Consider the following 16,273-nt stretch of genomic DNA (forward strand, 5'->3'; position numbering starts at 1 on the left):
GCTACTAAGGGAGGCACACACCTGAAGCACCAGCTGCACCAGAAGAATCAAGTTGGTATCTGGGATGGATGTCTTGAACTTGAGTGCCTGAACCAGTTCATACACCACAAGACGAGGCAGCAACAGCTTATCTCGCTCCTGCCAGAACCTTAGTGTGAGCAGTAGCCTTTGGTAGGTGTATATTTGTCTAGCTGTGACATGCAGGCAATGACCTATCTATGAGTCTCAATCAGTTAAACTAAGCCTCAAATTCATTCAGGTTTTTGGATTGAACAGCCTCTTTTTTCCAATCTGTTCTACTGTTCAATGGATCAATTGAGTAAGCAGTATTTCTTAATATCTTTTATGTATCTTGTCTTTTTCAGCTTTCATTCATGTCCTCCAGTTGCTCTCCATTCCATACAAACAAAACTTCTGTATCATCAGTTCTGTCTACCCTTCGTAATATCACCATGAGCACTGAAGTTATGGCAACTCTCTCCCTACCTCCTTTCTTTTCAGGATGGCATCTCAATTATGATTTTTTTTTATTTTAGAGGAAGTAAACCAATATTACATTTTGATTTGATGAAAACACCTGTGGGTCACCCTCTACATGAAGTCCATAATTCCAGGGGGTGGCATTAATAAGCAGAAAGCTGATGTACACAGGTGTTTCTGTCATGCGTATCACACATTTATTAAGGGCTTATGGTGCTTTGAGAGGTGGAAGACTTAAAAAAGATGTATTCCAAGGAAAAGCATGAACTTAAAAATATACAGATAAAATTACAAATGCAGAGGGAACTAAATCAACATAAAGTTGTCTGCACATACAACAAGATCACTATAAGTAGGTAAATACAACCTGGTAACGCAAAAACATACCCGAGAGAAGATGCGATTGCACAGGTGACACAAATTGCTGAGGAGTTCATACTTGATAGCTGAGTTCTGGATGGCATGGCTCAGAAGCTTTGAAACAGGGTCAAGGATACTCTGAAACATGATGGGTTAATAGGTTAATAATGTTGTGGCAATGAACAAAATGTCTTATGAACGTAAGGGGTCCGCAAAAAGTTCACTGTTGCTATGCTTGAACAAGAAATCAAACCATCTTCATTATGGTAAGTTTAAAATTGTTCATGAATACTTTTATCATCATTGTCAGGACACTAACTGCCTCCTCTTCTGCCTCTTACCTTGTGTGCCACCACCCCAGGAACACGCAGCACAGCCACCAGCACCCTCAGCACGGGGTTTAGGTCCCCTAGTGTTGTCACACAGAGAACCACCTTGCGTAGGAATGTGTCAAACAGAGGCACTAAGCTCGGAGACAGACCACTCCCGATGCCACTGCCACCATCCTGGCCCACACACTCCATGTAGGTGGCAACATTGGAGAGCAGGTGCGTCAGGTTGTCTGTTGGCAGCACCTTTTTGCTGTTCAGGTTCTGCAGAAAGAGTGACACGTGGCTTCAGTTATTTTCATGTACTTATCATCTGACTTTAAAGTAAATGATATATTTAAGATCACAGGATGAAAAGATTAAAAATTATGAATAAAGATTTAATGGTAGGGTAATACATTTAGGAAAGGAAGGAGGGAGAAGGGGAAAGTATTTTACCTCAAGAAGGAGTTGAATAGGAGCAGATGGATTGAGTTCATTGAAATCTGTGAGGGCCTGTGCCAAGGTCCTGAACAGACGGACACGTTGGAACTCTGAAAAAATGTTAAATTACATTATAACCTCTCTCTCTCTCTCTCTCTCTCTCTCTCTCTCTCTCTCTCTCTCTCTCTCTCTCTCTCTCTCTCTCTCTCTCTCTCTCTCTCTCTCTCTCTCTCTCTCTCTCTCTCTCTCTCTCTCTCTCTCTCTGTTCTTATAGTTCAGCCTATTCACAGTCTTCCTCTGTTAGTCATGACCTCATACAGTCTTTACATGTGTGCATTTTTCACAATAATCAATAATGCCATCGACACTTAAGACATTGGGTAACATTCCTTTCCTAGCATGAATGCTTGACTATAGTTAAATATGAGTTTATTTATTTATTTATTTATTTATTTTTTTAACAGGAAAGGAACCAGCTTAAGGGCAACAAAAAATAAGAAAAAGTAGAAAAAAAGCCCACTAATTGCTGCTCCTAAGAAGGTAAAAGTAAAGAGTGCCCAAAAGAGAGGTCAATTTCGGGTGGAGAGGTGTCTTGATACTTGATCCTCTTGAAAGAGGTAAAGTCATATGCACGAGGAAATACAGACGAAGGAAGATTGTTCCAGAGTTTACCAGTGAAGGTGATGAAAGAATGAAGATGTTGGTTAAACTCTTGCTAAAGGGGTTTGGACAGTATAGGGATGAGCTAGAGTAGATAGTCGAGTGCAGCGGGGCTGCGGGAGGGGGGGAGGCATGCAGTTAGAAAATTCAGAACAGTTGGCATGAAAATATCGATAGAAGATAAAGAGACGTAACATTACGGCGGAAAAGACTGCTAGTAAGAAGAGGAGAGGTGATGAGATGAAGAGCCTTTAACTCCACTCTGTCTAGTAAGGCTGTGTGTGTGGAGGCCCCCCACATGTGAGATGCATACTCCATACGAGGACAGACAAGGCCCCTGTATATGGACAGCATCTGTGAAGGGGAAAAGAACTGGCGGAGACGATACAGAACGTCCATTCTCAAGGAAGCTGATTTACTGAGAGAAGAGATATGAAGTATCCAGTAAAGATTCTAGGTTAAGGATGGACCGAGGATGTTTAGTGTAGAACGTGACACTTGAGTGTTGTCGAAGAATATGGGATAGATGTTTGGAAGGTTGTGTCAAATTGATAGGTGGAGATTTTGAGTTTTTGAGGCATTAAAGGATACCAGATTCCTTCTGCCCCAATTGGAAATAAGAACAAGAGCTGAGGTCAAGCATTCTGCAGCCTCCAGCCTAGAATCATGTAATTCCTGTGGGGAGGGTCTTCTGTTAACACGTTAACTGCCTACTGGGCCACCAATGTACTGACCAGATGTTTCACTTGTTGCATATTGGTACATCTGTGGCCCGAATAGCCTTTTCTATAAACTTTTACAAACATGAGTATATAAACAATTGTGTGTAAATTTGTATTTATTATGACTGCAGATGTGTTGCAATGGTACCAGGTAATAAGTTAAAAATGATAAGGTAATAAGTATATATGTAAAAAAAAAAACAGGCTTCCAAAATATATATAAAGTTTGGTGGTATTTTACTTCCAAAATATAAGCATTACATTGTGTAACAGTAATTAACTGTAAAGGAAAATGGCCCTCATAGCAAATAACTATATATATATATATATATATATATATATATATATATATATATATATATATATATATATATATATATATATATATATATATATATATATATATATATATAAAATCCCAAATGAAAATTTTGCTTTCACAACAGAAAAAAAAAAATGATGCTCCAGATCACTACTTATTATTTGGAATACTAGATTACCCTAATGTTTGATTTATTACAGTGTATTTTACTCAACTGAAGAGGGAAGTACAACTCAGCAGATAACGTAAAAAAAAAATAAATAAATAAAAAAAATAAATAAATAAAAAAAATAAAAAAAACTTTGCTTTCTTAACAGAATAAAAAATAATGTTCCAGATCACTACTTATGACTTGGAATATTAGATTATCCTAATGTTTGATTTATTACTGTGTATTTCACTGATCACATGAGTCATGTTTTTTGTTGAAACATGAAATGTAAAGGTGTGGCTGGCCACATTCGTTGCAAAAGGTGGATACTCTACTAGCCTTGTTTGAGGTCACCTTGTATCCCTCACATAGTGATATCTTTACATAACATCCTCTGCATTGCCTCCTTGTGTTTTCTTTTGTCCACCTGCTTCCTGAAGAGTGTGTTCTTTTCTTGCACCCTATATATCAGAGGTCCTCTTCCCTGATTTTGTAATTTCCTCAGGAATGTTTTTAGTAAGAGAGAGGACTACCGACTCTGTGAGGGTTCTTAGACATACTTGTTTTGCTGAGCAGTATTATTGTATCAAATTTGAGCATTTGTTACTGATATCCCAGCAATCATTTCCAGAGCCAGCTTCCCATACCACTTCCTTGATTTTCGTAGTGGTGAGTATTAAGAAATGAGTTGATCAGCAACATCAACACCTTATTTTGCTTTATTGTATTCAATGACACTTTCAGGTTTTACGATCTCGTCTCCTTTTCTGTTTTTATTTCCACTTGGAACTAAGTCACTGCCTAGCTCAGGCACTGTTGATAGTGTCAACTTGTCAAGACATCTCTTTCATCTTTCCACTTGTATAACTTTACACCTTGTCTGTTTTCTGCTGCCTTCATTTCTCCCACCTTCAAGTTTGCTCTCACTACTTCTTGGCATAAGTATTTCCTACCTGCTCAAAAACAGTTCCACAAATGCAAGTCTTCTTGACCAACAAGTACTCTGCCAGGGTGACTGAGGTGTAGTAATTGTCACTGTAGATAGTGGATACTATACCTAACCTTTCATTACATAAGTTTACCACACGTGATTCAGTTGCATTTAGGCCAGCAATCTTATCACTCTTCCCTGCATGACCCTCCAGATTCCATGTATATCCTTCAGGTGTGCAAACTTTGTACACCTTCATACCATATATGTTAGCTTTACCTGGATTGTACTGTTTGATGCCTAATCTCCCTCTAAATGGCACCATGCTTCCATCAACAAGTTTGGAGCCAGGTTTGTGCACAGATTGAAAATTGTTAACCAGTAGGTCAATCAGTGGTCTGACCTTGTACAGTTTGTCCTGAGAATTTGGATGAGCTGTGTTGTCTACAAAATGCAGAAATCTGTAGAGAATCTCAAATCTTTTCCTTGACATTAGCTTTGGTGCAAAGGGATCATCATACAACATACTTTTAGACCAGTAGAGTTGAATTTCAGGCTTCACAACTAATCCCATGTAAATCACAATAGCAAAAGACCTTTTTATTTCTTCTCTGTCTGTAGGTCTTCATGACACTAATCTTGACCTACGTGTTACTCTTTCAGCATCAATTTCCTGTTGTGCATACCTATTAGTTTTATTAACAATCATATCAATGATCAGATACAAAGAGAGCATATACATCAATAGGCAGCACCTCAGTTTCATCATATGCATTATTTACAGGGACACTCATTTCTTCCTTCCCAGTAAAGGCATGCATGCATTGTTTTGAGGATACAGGCAACCATTCAGATCAGGTGCTGTTGTTGCCATTTCTTCCTGAGTTTGAATCATCTCCATTTGGCACTTCAACTTATTCATCCTGCTTTTCATCTGTTTCTGACTCATCACTTTCCTTGGAGATATCATTGTCTGGGTCATCTGAATTGACCAAAAAATCTGAATCATCTGAATCACCAGATGAGGTATTCGATCGTCCTCCATAAAAGACAGTCAGGTTCATTTCTGTTGAATAGGAGGGGAAAAAAAACCTATTTATAGTTTTCCTATGTACAGCTGATCAAAATTAGGATACTGCATCGTCATTAACTCATATATGCATCATAAAAACTACACCAAATAGTGGAACAAGAATATATCATCAGTGCATCACCAACTGGTACATATATGCACCAACCCATGCCTGGTACATTGGTGCACCAATACGTGTTAGAGGGAAAAAATATTAGTGATCCGCGATTCGGTATATACTTGTACCATGGTTTACGCTCTATACTACAGGCCACCCTCTCACAATGATATATACCTCCTCTCTCTGAAAAAGTCCAACGGACACAGGTGTGGCGGTGGTGTGAAGGTTCCGTGGGGCAGGCGAGAGGGCTGAGTTGCCAAACGCGGTTAACATGTTAAATGATGTTGAGTAATGTAGAGTAGAGTCATCAGCATAGGAGTGAATAGGACAGTTTATTATTGAAAGAAGATCATCGATGAACAACAGAAAGAGAGTGGGAGATAGGACAGAGCCCTGTGGGACACCATTGTTGATAGGTTTAGGGGTAAAACAGTGACCGTCTACCAAAGCAGAGATAGAACGGCCGGAAAGGAAACTGGAGATGAAAGTACAGAGAGCGGGACAGAAACCATAAGAGGGAAGTTTAAAAAGCAAAGACTTGTGCCAGACCTTGTTGAATGCTTTCAAAATGTCTACACAACAAGATGAGTAAGTGGAATGGACCGTATTGGCTATTCAGGCAGCGCCATATGTGGCCATTCAACTCCAAGCTGAATTTTCCATAGAGTTCAAGTTATAGACTAGAGTGCGTCCGAGGCTGTCTCAGGGATACACGGCCACGGTGCCACCATCGCTCCAAGTCGATGATTGCACACACTTCACTCCTACCCGATTTCAGTTTTTCTCCATGTCAAATAGAAGTCAGGAAATCAGGGAGAAGTTAAGTGTGTGTAGTTGTTGGCATGGAGTGGTGGCAGCACCAAGGCAATGTATCCTGGAGGAAGCCTCTGATGCACTCTGGTATGGAAAGTACTGCTTTGACAGTTCACTGAGTGGCCACGTGTAGCACTGCATGTTTAGCCAATACGGTCCATTGGAGGAGATATTTTTGGCTAGGTGCCAGAGGTCTCTGGAAGAATTAGAAAAAACAACGATGCGGCACTTTCTATTTATGAGTTTTTGTTAAGTCGGAGAATAGATTTGGCATGATACTGGGCAGAAATGTAAAGATCATGATTAGCTGGAGTGCGAAGGCTCTGGTACCTTTTGTGAGCTGCCTCTCTATCTTTAATAGCATGAGAACAAACGTGATTGAACCAAGGCTTTTTTTAGCATAAGGTGTAGAAAAAGTACATGGAATGTGTGCCTCCATTCCAGAGACAATTACCTCAGTGCTGCGCTGGGCACTCACAGAGGGGTCTCTCTCCTGGAAACAATAATCATTCCACGGGAAATAGCAAAAGTACAACTTTAGATCGTCCCATCGAGCTGAAGCAAAATGCCAGAAGCATCGCCTCTTTTGTGGGTCCAGGGCTGTACAGGAGCGATAGGACAGAATGCAGAATAAGATTGATCGTCATTACATGACAAATGGATAAGGGAAAATACATATTAAACTCCCATAAAAACAACAATGTACATTGAAGACATTATGATACACAGCCCAGAAACATATGAAAAGTCGGTAACCCCCTCTCCCTCCATGTCTGTGTCCTGCTTGCCTACCTGGCTGCTTATCTTTTTTTTTGTCTGTCTGTCTGTTTTTTCTTACCATCAATGCTGGTGTTGAAAATCTGATTAAAGATTTGGTTGGGTGCCAGCTGGTGCAGAACACAGCGCAGGAACTGTCTGCCAATGCTGGTGGCTGAGCCTGGCAGGTGCACTGAGCTTTCAAACTGCCAGGAGAACATCTCACTTCCTGCCACTCTTAGAGAGGGAATAGAGAAAAAGTTGTTTGTAACTCTCTTTTACTATGAATCATGTTCATTTAATATTAATCCTTGTGATTTTTAACATGACATTTTTATAATAGATAATTTAAGGTGATAGTCCTATTTATTTTCATTTGGTGCTTAATATATCCTAATGATTTCAATATCTACTCTTCACTCCCATGTCTTTTGCAATCTATTTCCTTTCCACCACATCTACAATTTTTCCTAAACATTAACAACTTTCTTCTCTCATTCAATCAATGGTTTTGTTCAGCTAATAATTTTCCCCTTTCTTTCTCCATCTCATGCATCCCTTTCACCTCCCTCTCTTTACTGTACTAATACCTTCTCATCCTTATGAAATCTTATCCTATATTTCACCATCCTTCCCTACCTGGCCACAGTTTTGAGCATCCTTGGGAGAAGAGGAGCAGCAAGACCTGGCTGGCGATAGACAAAGGTAGAGAGGATAATGATGCAGAGACCAAGATCATCATTTGAGAACTCCTCGAGCATCTCTCCACATTCCATACATCTGAGGAGAAGGTGGAGCGGGAGGAGGAGGAGGAGGAGGAGGAGGAGGAGGAGGAGGGAAAATGAAAAAGACTTTAATTATTTAGGTGTTAAGGGAAAAAATAATAGCATGTTTAATATCAAAATGCACTGACTTGGAAGAATATTCACACACTCAAAAAAAATAAAGAAAAAACAAACAAACAAACATACACACACAACAAGCAGATAAGTCCAATATATACACATACCCATAGGTGGGCACGATAACAGAAAACCTTATTCCTGATACCGATAACTAATAATGAAAAACTTTATCGGTGATAACCGATATTCGTTAACTGGAGACACAAATATAGGCGATAGCCGATACCCGATATAAATCCACAATTCCGATACTAGCTAGCGATAAGTCCAATAGGCAAAAACGATACTATATTGATATTTCAAATAAAAAAACATAGATGAATTCAAATTTTCATTATCTATATTTTTGAAAACTTACAAAACCTGAAAACCACACGTTGAATGTAAATATGGACGGTAATACTAGAAACGCCTGCACTGGTGTTGTGTTATTTGGAGTCCCCACCGTCAAAAGCTGGCGCTTTTGTTTACAAACACTGGTCTCTCGTGAACTGGCACATCACTACTTATTCAGTTATTTTTACTTATCACCATTAACACTTTAACAGTCACTTCAGTAAAGAAGCACTGAAGCACTGGGAACCGGAACACTGGCACTCACTCCGTCACTCGAGACCTAGCTGAGAGGCCACGCGCCACGCCGCCACGTGATAACACAAGCTGCTGCTCTCTGTTTGGGCTCTTTACAACGGGATCACAAATTTCAGGCAGTGAATAATCATTTTTTGGGCAAAGTTAAATGATTTTTCTCTCTGATATAGTGGTTTTTGAGTCAAACAAAAAAAAATGACCTAGTGTTTTAATGTTGTGATCTAAGTATGAAATATCTTCACCGAAGATATTTCATACCCCAAAGTATTTTTCATACAACACCGGGCGACTGGGCCACGCATGCGCAGTAGGGAGGAGACAACGTTTTTTTTCTGAGAGGTGGAAAAAAGTAGCGATTATCGCTAGTTTGGTTACAAAAGTAATGAAGATACCGATATTTATATAAATAAGTAGCGGATGGTCGATAACCCGATTTTGTTATCAGCGATAAAGTATCGTGATAACTTATCGCGATAACGCCCAGCTATGCACATACCTGTACACCATGCAGTCCTCACCCAGCCTGAGAGCAGACTGCTTGATGGAGGGAGGTGGGGGAGGGCCCTGGGTTGTTTCACTGGACAGCCTGCCCCCATGTATGGAGGAGATGTCATTCCCTTCACTCCTGTGGGATGAGGGGAAGAAAAGAGGAGATAGAGAAATGCAGTGAACCAAGAAAAGGATGTTTATAATGAGGAGGAGAGGAAAATTAAGTAAATGGAAAGGGTGAAATGAAAGGGCAAGTGCTGCATCATATGATTTTTGGGGCATTTCCAACTAGACAGATTAAAGTTTGATAGTAAGATTACTTTCATTATTTTTTTTACATATTAACTGCTCAAAGATCTATGTATGTCACACACACACACACACACACACACACACACACACACACCACCCAGGAGGAGAAGAGAGTCAGGGAGGAGGTATTGGGTGAAATGAAGACCTGGAAAGTGGAGAGTGAGAAAGCAAATGTGAATCTTAGAGAGGTAATTGAGCAACAACTGAAAGAAGATAAGGAAGATGTACAAAAGGAAGTGGTTAAGGTAATAAAGAAAAATGAAGAACTAGTCAGGGAAGTTGCAGACAAGAAGAAGAGTGTGATAGTATTTGGTTTGAAGGAAAAGACGATCACATATAAGCCTAAAAGAGATAAAGAGGAATTGAAATCAATTAAGGACCTACTAAAAAATTTAAATGATGACGAGTGACAAAGTATTGAGGAAGAGGTGGAGGAAATCCACAGGATGGGTCCATACACAGAAGGAAAAACCAAGCCAATAAAAATAAAGTTAAGATCACAGAAGGCGGCTGAGGATATTTTGTACAGAACAACTAAATTAAGGGAAACGGAAGATTGCAAGGATATATACATAAAGAAAAATAGAAATGAAGAAGAAAGAAGGAAATGGAACGAACTACTAGCAGAAGCGAAGGAGAAGAATAATGAAAGATCTGTGGAAGAAAAGGAGATATTTTTTTGGAGAATAGTAGGGGACCGAGTCAGAAAGTGGTACACAAGAGAGAGGATAAAGAAGAATGAAAGTTAGAAAAGATAGATAGGAGTAAATGTTTAAGAGTGATGTATACAAATGTAGATGGATTAATAACTAGTAAATTGGAACTGCAAGATTTCATAAAGGAGAAAGAACCAATGATCGTATGCTTAACGGAAACCAAACTGAACGAAGCTATTAAATTAGAGATAAATAAAAACTATGATATATGGAGGAAAGATAGAATGGGCAAAGGGGGAGGTGGAGTGATGATAATGACAAAAAAGGAGTTAGCAGTGAAAGCGGTAGAATACGGAGAAGGTAAAGCTGAAATTGCGAAAGTAAATGTGGAAACCAAAAACAAGGAAAGGTTGACAATTATAACCGCATATGTACCACCTAGAACAAACTCATGGTGTAAGGAAGAGCACGACACTATGATCAATGACACTATACGGAGTTTAAGCAAAATGCTTAAGGAAAACAAAAAAGTTATGCTAGTTGGTGACTTCAATTGTAAAGAGATTGACTGGGAGATATTCCAGAGTAATAGTGGAGATAACGCATGGGGAGATAGATTCCTAAGATTGATGATGGAAAATCTTATGATACAAAGAGTGAATTAACATACAAGATATAGAAGTGACGATGAACCGGCAAGACTGGACCTAGTACTAACAAAAGGAATATACATCAAGGATGAACTAAGGTATGGATGTCCACTGGGCAAGAGTGATATATAACCATAGAGATTGATACAGAAGTGGAGGTTACTAAAGAGGATGAATCTTACAAATCAAACAGGCTAAACTATATTAAGACAGACATGGAAAATCTTCGGAAGTTTTACGAGAAAGTGGAATGGGATGAGCTACTGAGAAAAAATAAAGTACAAGAAAAGTATGATATCTTTATGGAAGCCTATAACACCGGTGTCAAAAAATATGTACCCGTATACAGACCCAAAGTTAAGGGTAGGAAGGACTGGTTTAATGCCAAATGTGCAAACGCAAAAGAAAAAAGGGACAAAGCATGGAAAAGATTAAAAAGAAGGAAGAATCAAAGAAACAAAGAAGACTTCAGAATGGCGAGAAATGAATATGTAAAAATAAGGAAAGAAGAAGAAAAGGGATATGAGAAGAATATTGTGGAAAAATGCAAAGAACAGCCTAAGCTGTTTTATAGATTTATAAATGGGAAGACTAAACCGAAAGAAACAATAGAAAGACTGAGAGACGGGAATGTGGAAGTCAATGACCCTAAAGGTATGGCAGAGTTATTAAATAGAAAATTCCAGCAAGTCTTTACCAAAGAAACAATCTTTATTGAGCCACAAGAGAATAAAATAGAAGTTCATATGGAAGAGATTATGGTAAACAAAGAAGAGATCTATAAATTACTGGGAGAACTAGAAGAGGGAAAAGCAGTAAGATCGGATGGAGTCTCTGGGTATATTTAAAAAAAATGTAGAGATGAATTAATTGTTCCAATATACGACATCATAAGATGCTCAGTAGCAACAGGTACGGTGCCCAATGAGTGGAGAAGGGCTGAAGTGGTCCCCATATATAAAAGTGGAAGGAAAGATGAACCTACAAACAACAGACCCATATCCCTGACAAGTGTTTTGTGCAAAATATGTGAGAAAATAATAAAGAAACAGTGGACTAAATTTCTAGAAGAGCATAAGTTAATTACCAGCAAACAATATGGATTTCAAAAGGGCCGATCATGTGTTACAAACTTACTCAGTTTTTACTCAAGAGTGACAGACAGAACACAGGAAAGGGATGGATGGGTTGATTGTATTTATCTAGATTTAAAAAAGGCCTTCGACAAAGTTCCACATACAAGACTATTATGGAAACTGGAAAATAAAGGAGGATTGAAAGGAAATATGAAAAAATGGATGGCAAGCTACCTAATGGGAAGGGAGATGAGAACTGTGGTCAAGAACATAAAATCAGAATGGAGAAATGGAGAAAGCGGAGTACCACAGGGTTCAGTATTAGCACCGATAATCTTCCTGGTATATGTAAATGACATGGCTGAAGGAGTTAATAGCTACATAAACCTATTTGCTGCCGACGCTAAATTACAAAAACATATAAGAAACAAAGAAGATTGTGGAATATTGCAAGAAGACCTATAAAAAATTTGGAAATGGAGTATGGATTGGGAGATGGAATTTAATGTGAAAAAATGTCATGTTATGGAAATGGGTAAAAGTGAAACAAGACCAATCTGGATATACAAAATGGGAAATGGTGAAACATTAAAAAAAGTGCATGAAGAGAGAGATCTGGGAGTAGTGATGAGGAATGATAATCAACCAGAGAGTCATATAAATCGGATCTTTAGAGACACATATAACTTGGTGAGAAATATTGGAGTAGCATTTAACTACATGGACAAGGACATGATGAGAAGGCTAATCACTACCATGATTAGACCAAAATTAGAATATGCAGAGGTAGTGTGGTCCCCCCATAAGAAGAAGCATATAAAGAAACTAGAAAGAATACAGAGGATGGCATCAAAAATGGTCCCAGAGTTGGAGGGATTAATATACGAGGAAAGATTAAAGGAAATGAACTTAACAACACTGGAACAAAGAAGAGAAAGGGGAGACCTAATCCAAATTTATAAATTATTAAACAAAATAGATGAAGTAGATAATGAAGAACTGCTACTAACAGAAGGAAACATAAGCAGAAATACAAGAGGACACAGTAAAAAATTGAGAAAGGGGAGTTGCTTGAGAGACACAAAGAAGTATAGCTTCCCGCAAAGAAATGTAGAGGTTTGAAACAGTCTGAGCGAGGATATAGTATCAGCGAGGAGTGTGCAAAGCTTTAAAGATAAGTTGGATAAATGCAGATACGGAGACGGGACCACACGAGCATAATGCCCAGGCCCTGTAAAACTACAACTAGGTAAATACAACTAGGTAAATACACACACAACAAAAAAAAAAAGTAAAAAAAGACCAAGGAAAACATACAGGATAGGGGAAGAAAACTTAAAGGTGGTACATGAAGAAAAAGATTTGGGAGAATGATGCAAGACACACTATCCCAAGAAAAGCACATAACAAGCTATTTGGAGAAACCTACAGGATGATGCAAAATATAAGGATATCATTCCATTTTATGGACAAAGAAATGATGAAGAAAATAATAATATTGATAAGAACAAAACTTGAATATGCTGGAGTTGTGTGGTTGCCTCACAAAAAGAAGGATATCAGAAAGTTGGAAAGGATACAGAGAATTGCAACTAAAATGGTCCCAGAACTCTCCAATATGACATAGATTGAAAGAGATGATGACGTGATGACGCTGGAACAAAGAAGGGAGAGAGGAGATCTGATCATGCTGTATAAGTTGGTAAATAACTCTGATGAGGTGGACAGAAATTATTTCTTCTTAACTGCGAGAATGCAGAGGCTGAGAGGACATGGGAAGAAACTTAATAAAGGAACCTGTCTGAATGACAAAAAAGTATAGTTTTCCACATGGAAGTGTTAACACATGGTACAGCTTGCGGGAAGAGGTGGTGGAGGCGAACAGTGTCCAACAAATGAAGGAAAGGCTGGATAAATGTAAATATGGAGACGGGACTATTTGAGCTTAGCTCAGGCCTGGTGGACTACAAATAGCTAAATACATGCAGGCTTGAGATGTGCAGTGCAAAGGAACCCACCAGCAAAAGTTCTCCTTCTTGGCATCATCTTCACTCTCTTCATTCATCAGCTGTGTCTGCCCACTCAGCCCCTTCCCCAGAGCCACGTCACCTGGCCCTGTTTCATGACAATAAACAAAAAGATGGATGAAATTCTTTCAAAGATATTCTGCTAGGAAATAGAACTGCAAATTTATGTCTCTGTAAAAAGTAGCAAATTACAACACTGAATATACAAAATTTTCTCATGAATCAATACAAGCATATGAAAAAGGCAGATTAAAATATTCCAGTAATATATACCATTCCATGTGTTTTGTGAAGATCCAGATGCAGATGAAAAATTTTAGTCTAGATTTTGAGTATTACTAAAATAACATATTTGGATGATCGTAATACTGAGGCACAAGTATGAGTTCACCTCGTGCTCTCTTTAGTGGATAGTTTTCTTTCCGTTTCATAATTTTTACATTTTCTGTCTAGTAGTTTTCACAATTATTGCTTTATCAGCTTAACTTTTTAAGGCACTCATTTCCCACATTATAATTATCCTGATGAATCAACCTTTGAGTTATATTTTCAGCTCCTATGTACTTCACTTTATATTTTCCATTTTCTTTTTCTACTTCTTAGCTGGCCTCCCCTTCTTGTTTTTCTTCTTGAGTGAGGCACTAAGGCCACGTCTCACCATGCTGCCACGCCACCACGCCTGGATCTTGGCTGCTGCATCATGCTGCTGCTTCTCTTCCTCCTGCCGAAGCCGTGTTGCCTCCTCCTCTGCCTCATGTTTCTCCACCACCTCCTGCATTTCTTCACGCTGCTGTATCACCTCTGCCAGCTTCTCCTGCACTCCTTTCACTTCCTTTCTCCACTTTGCCACCTCCTGTCCCTTCTCCTCCACATGGGTGGTGAAGCATTGTTGCCACTCTTCAATGAGTGCCTCCAGGCGGGCACAGCTCTCCTGAAGAAAACCACTGAGTGCAGTGTGAACTCGTACCTCCTGGGGTATTTCTCGGCCTACTCTGGCACTCTCCTGGCAGGTGGCTTGCTCCTCACGCTCCAGCAAGAAATGCAGGTTCTCTAGCTGTACCTCAGCTGCCTTCTGCTCATATTCCTCCCGCCTTGGATTGAGTCGCTTTGCATCAGTAATGGTCACCAAGAGGTCTGAAATTTCTTTGTCCTTTTCCAGTATCATATTAAGAGTATCTTGCTGTACTGCCCGCAGCTCCTGCTGGAGGCCACGCAGGCGATTGCTTCTCCCAAACTGACGTGCCCGCCAACGCTGCCCCTGAAGCAGTGCAATGAACTCTGCCTTGCGTTGCTGCTCCTCCTTCTCTGCTTCCACACATTCCAATAGGTGTGTAAAGGTGTGGTGTACCTGCAGCTCCTCTGCCACTTCTCTAAACACCTGACCAAAGTAGCGCAAATCCTCATGCAACTTGCGAAGGGAGAGGACCTGGATACGCTCCTCCCCACAGTCCTCTCCTGTCCCACCCTCTTCTTCATCCCCAGTACCTCCTGGCTTGGGTGGGGGTGGTGGCAGTAGCTCCAAGATGAGGCGGGTGCTGAGCTCAGCCTTGTGGATGAGGCGGCTGAACATCTTGGCAATTTTGGGCTCCAAACACATTTTAAACAAAATTTATCCTTAAATGTTTTCACACTGTCACTTTTAAAGATTTTTCTTCTTTGTAAGGGCTCTGAATTTACACTGACCTAAACATTAGGTCCCAAATTATTGCTTTTTAATCATTTGTTCCAAGGTTGATATGCAATGTCTTTTCCTAAGCTAATACAGCACTACATTTTCAACATTAACCCTTTCACGCACCAAAAGTTTAATAAGTTTCTCTTTCCACTGTGACATCCGTCTGGGGCTCCCTTGAGGGCCTCGCGGAATGGCCTGACCGTGCAGCAAAATTTTTTATCATGTTATCGATTTCACTCGCGAGTATTCTTTTTCCTGGCATTATTAATTTTCGTTGGTTTTGGAAGAGATTATTCTGCCTTATGAATGAAAAAATATCAAGAAATGCAAATAAATAATGAAGTTTACTGACTCTGAGAGGCAACTAAACCACGGGCAATTATCACTTCAAATCCAACAGCACGAGAGAGTTGACAATTAGTTTATTTTAAAGGTTTAGTTTGGATCTTTGATGGAAAAAAAAAACAAAAAAAGAGAAAAAAAAGACGTGATTCTGAAGGATACTTTATTTCTGGCGGATTTTTAAAAGTTTTGACGTGATTCGAGTCAAAAGCTCATGTAGACGATTCCATTTTGACGTGAATCGCGTTGTGGTGCGTGAAAGGGTTAACTTGTGATTACAATAGCCCCTCCATTTAGTGCATTTCTTTTTAAGGATTTCCTTATAAAGTGAGACCTGTATTTAGGAAACATTTTTCATATAACAGCTATCCTCCATACAATGTGAATTAAATTAGGGGCATAGATAAAAA

At 39.4% G+C, this 16,273-nt stretch overlaps 2 protein-coding genes across 11 annotated transcripts in view; both read right to left on the reverse strand.

Annotated features, from left to right (window-relative positions):
• Positions 1-16,273, reverse strand: part of LOC126997354 (protein unc-79 homolog) — a 236,389-nt gene that overhangs the window by 30,877 nt on the left and 189,239 nt on the right. For all 10 annotated transcript variants that reach the window (XM_050858417.1, XM_050858421.1, XM_050858414.1 and 7 more), the window contains 8 exons: positions 13,838-13,934; positions 9,133-9,261; positions 7,780-7,920; positions 7,223-7,377; positions 1,608-1,702; positions 1,182-1,433; positions 868-978; positions 22-138 (listed from right to left, as the gene is read on the reverse strand). In XM_050858417.1, coding sequence (XP_050714374.1) covers positions 22-138; positions 868-978; positions 1,182-1,433; positions 1,608-1,702; positions 7,223-7,377; positions 7,780-7,920; positions 9,133-9,261; positions 13,838-13,934 — 1,097 coding nt within the window. The remainder of the gene's footprint in view (positions 1-21; positions 139-867; positions 979-1,181; positions 1,434-1,607; positions 1,703-7,222; positions 7,378-7,779; positions 7,921-9,132; positions 9,262-13,837; positions 13,935-16,273) is intronic.
• LOC126997357 (dynein regulatory complex protein 9-like) lies at positions 13,943-15,928 on the reverse strand. The gene has a single exon (XM_050858422.1). The coding sequence runs from the start codon at positions 15,441-15,443 to the stop codon at positions 14,439-14,441; it is 1,005 nt and encodes a 334-aa protein (XP_050714379.1). The 5' UTR covers positions 15,444-15,928; the 3' UTR covers positions 13,943-14,438.

This window comes from Eriocheir sinensis, chromosome 12 (genome assembly GCF_024679095.1).
Source record: "Eriocheir sinensis breed Jianghai 21 chromosome 12, ASM2467909v1, whole genome shotgun sequence".
Taxonomy (NCBI): Eukaryota; Metazoa; Arthropoda; class Malacostraca; order Decapoda; family Varunidae; genus Eriocheir; species Eriocheir sinensis.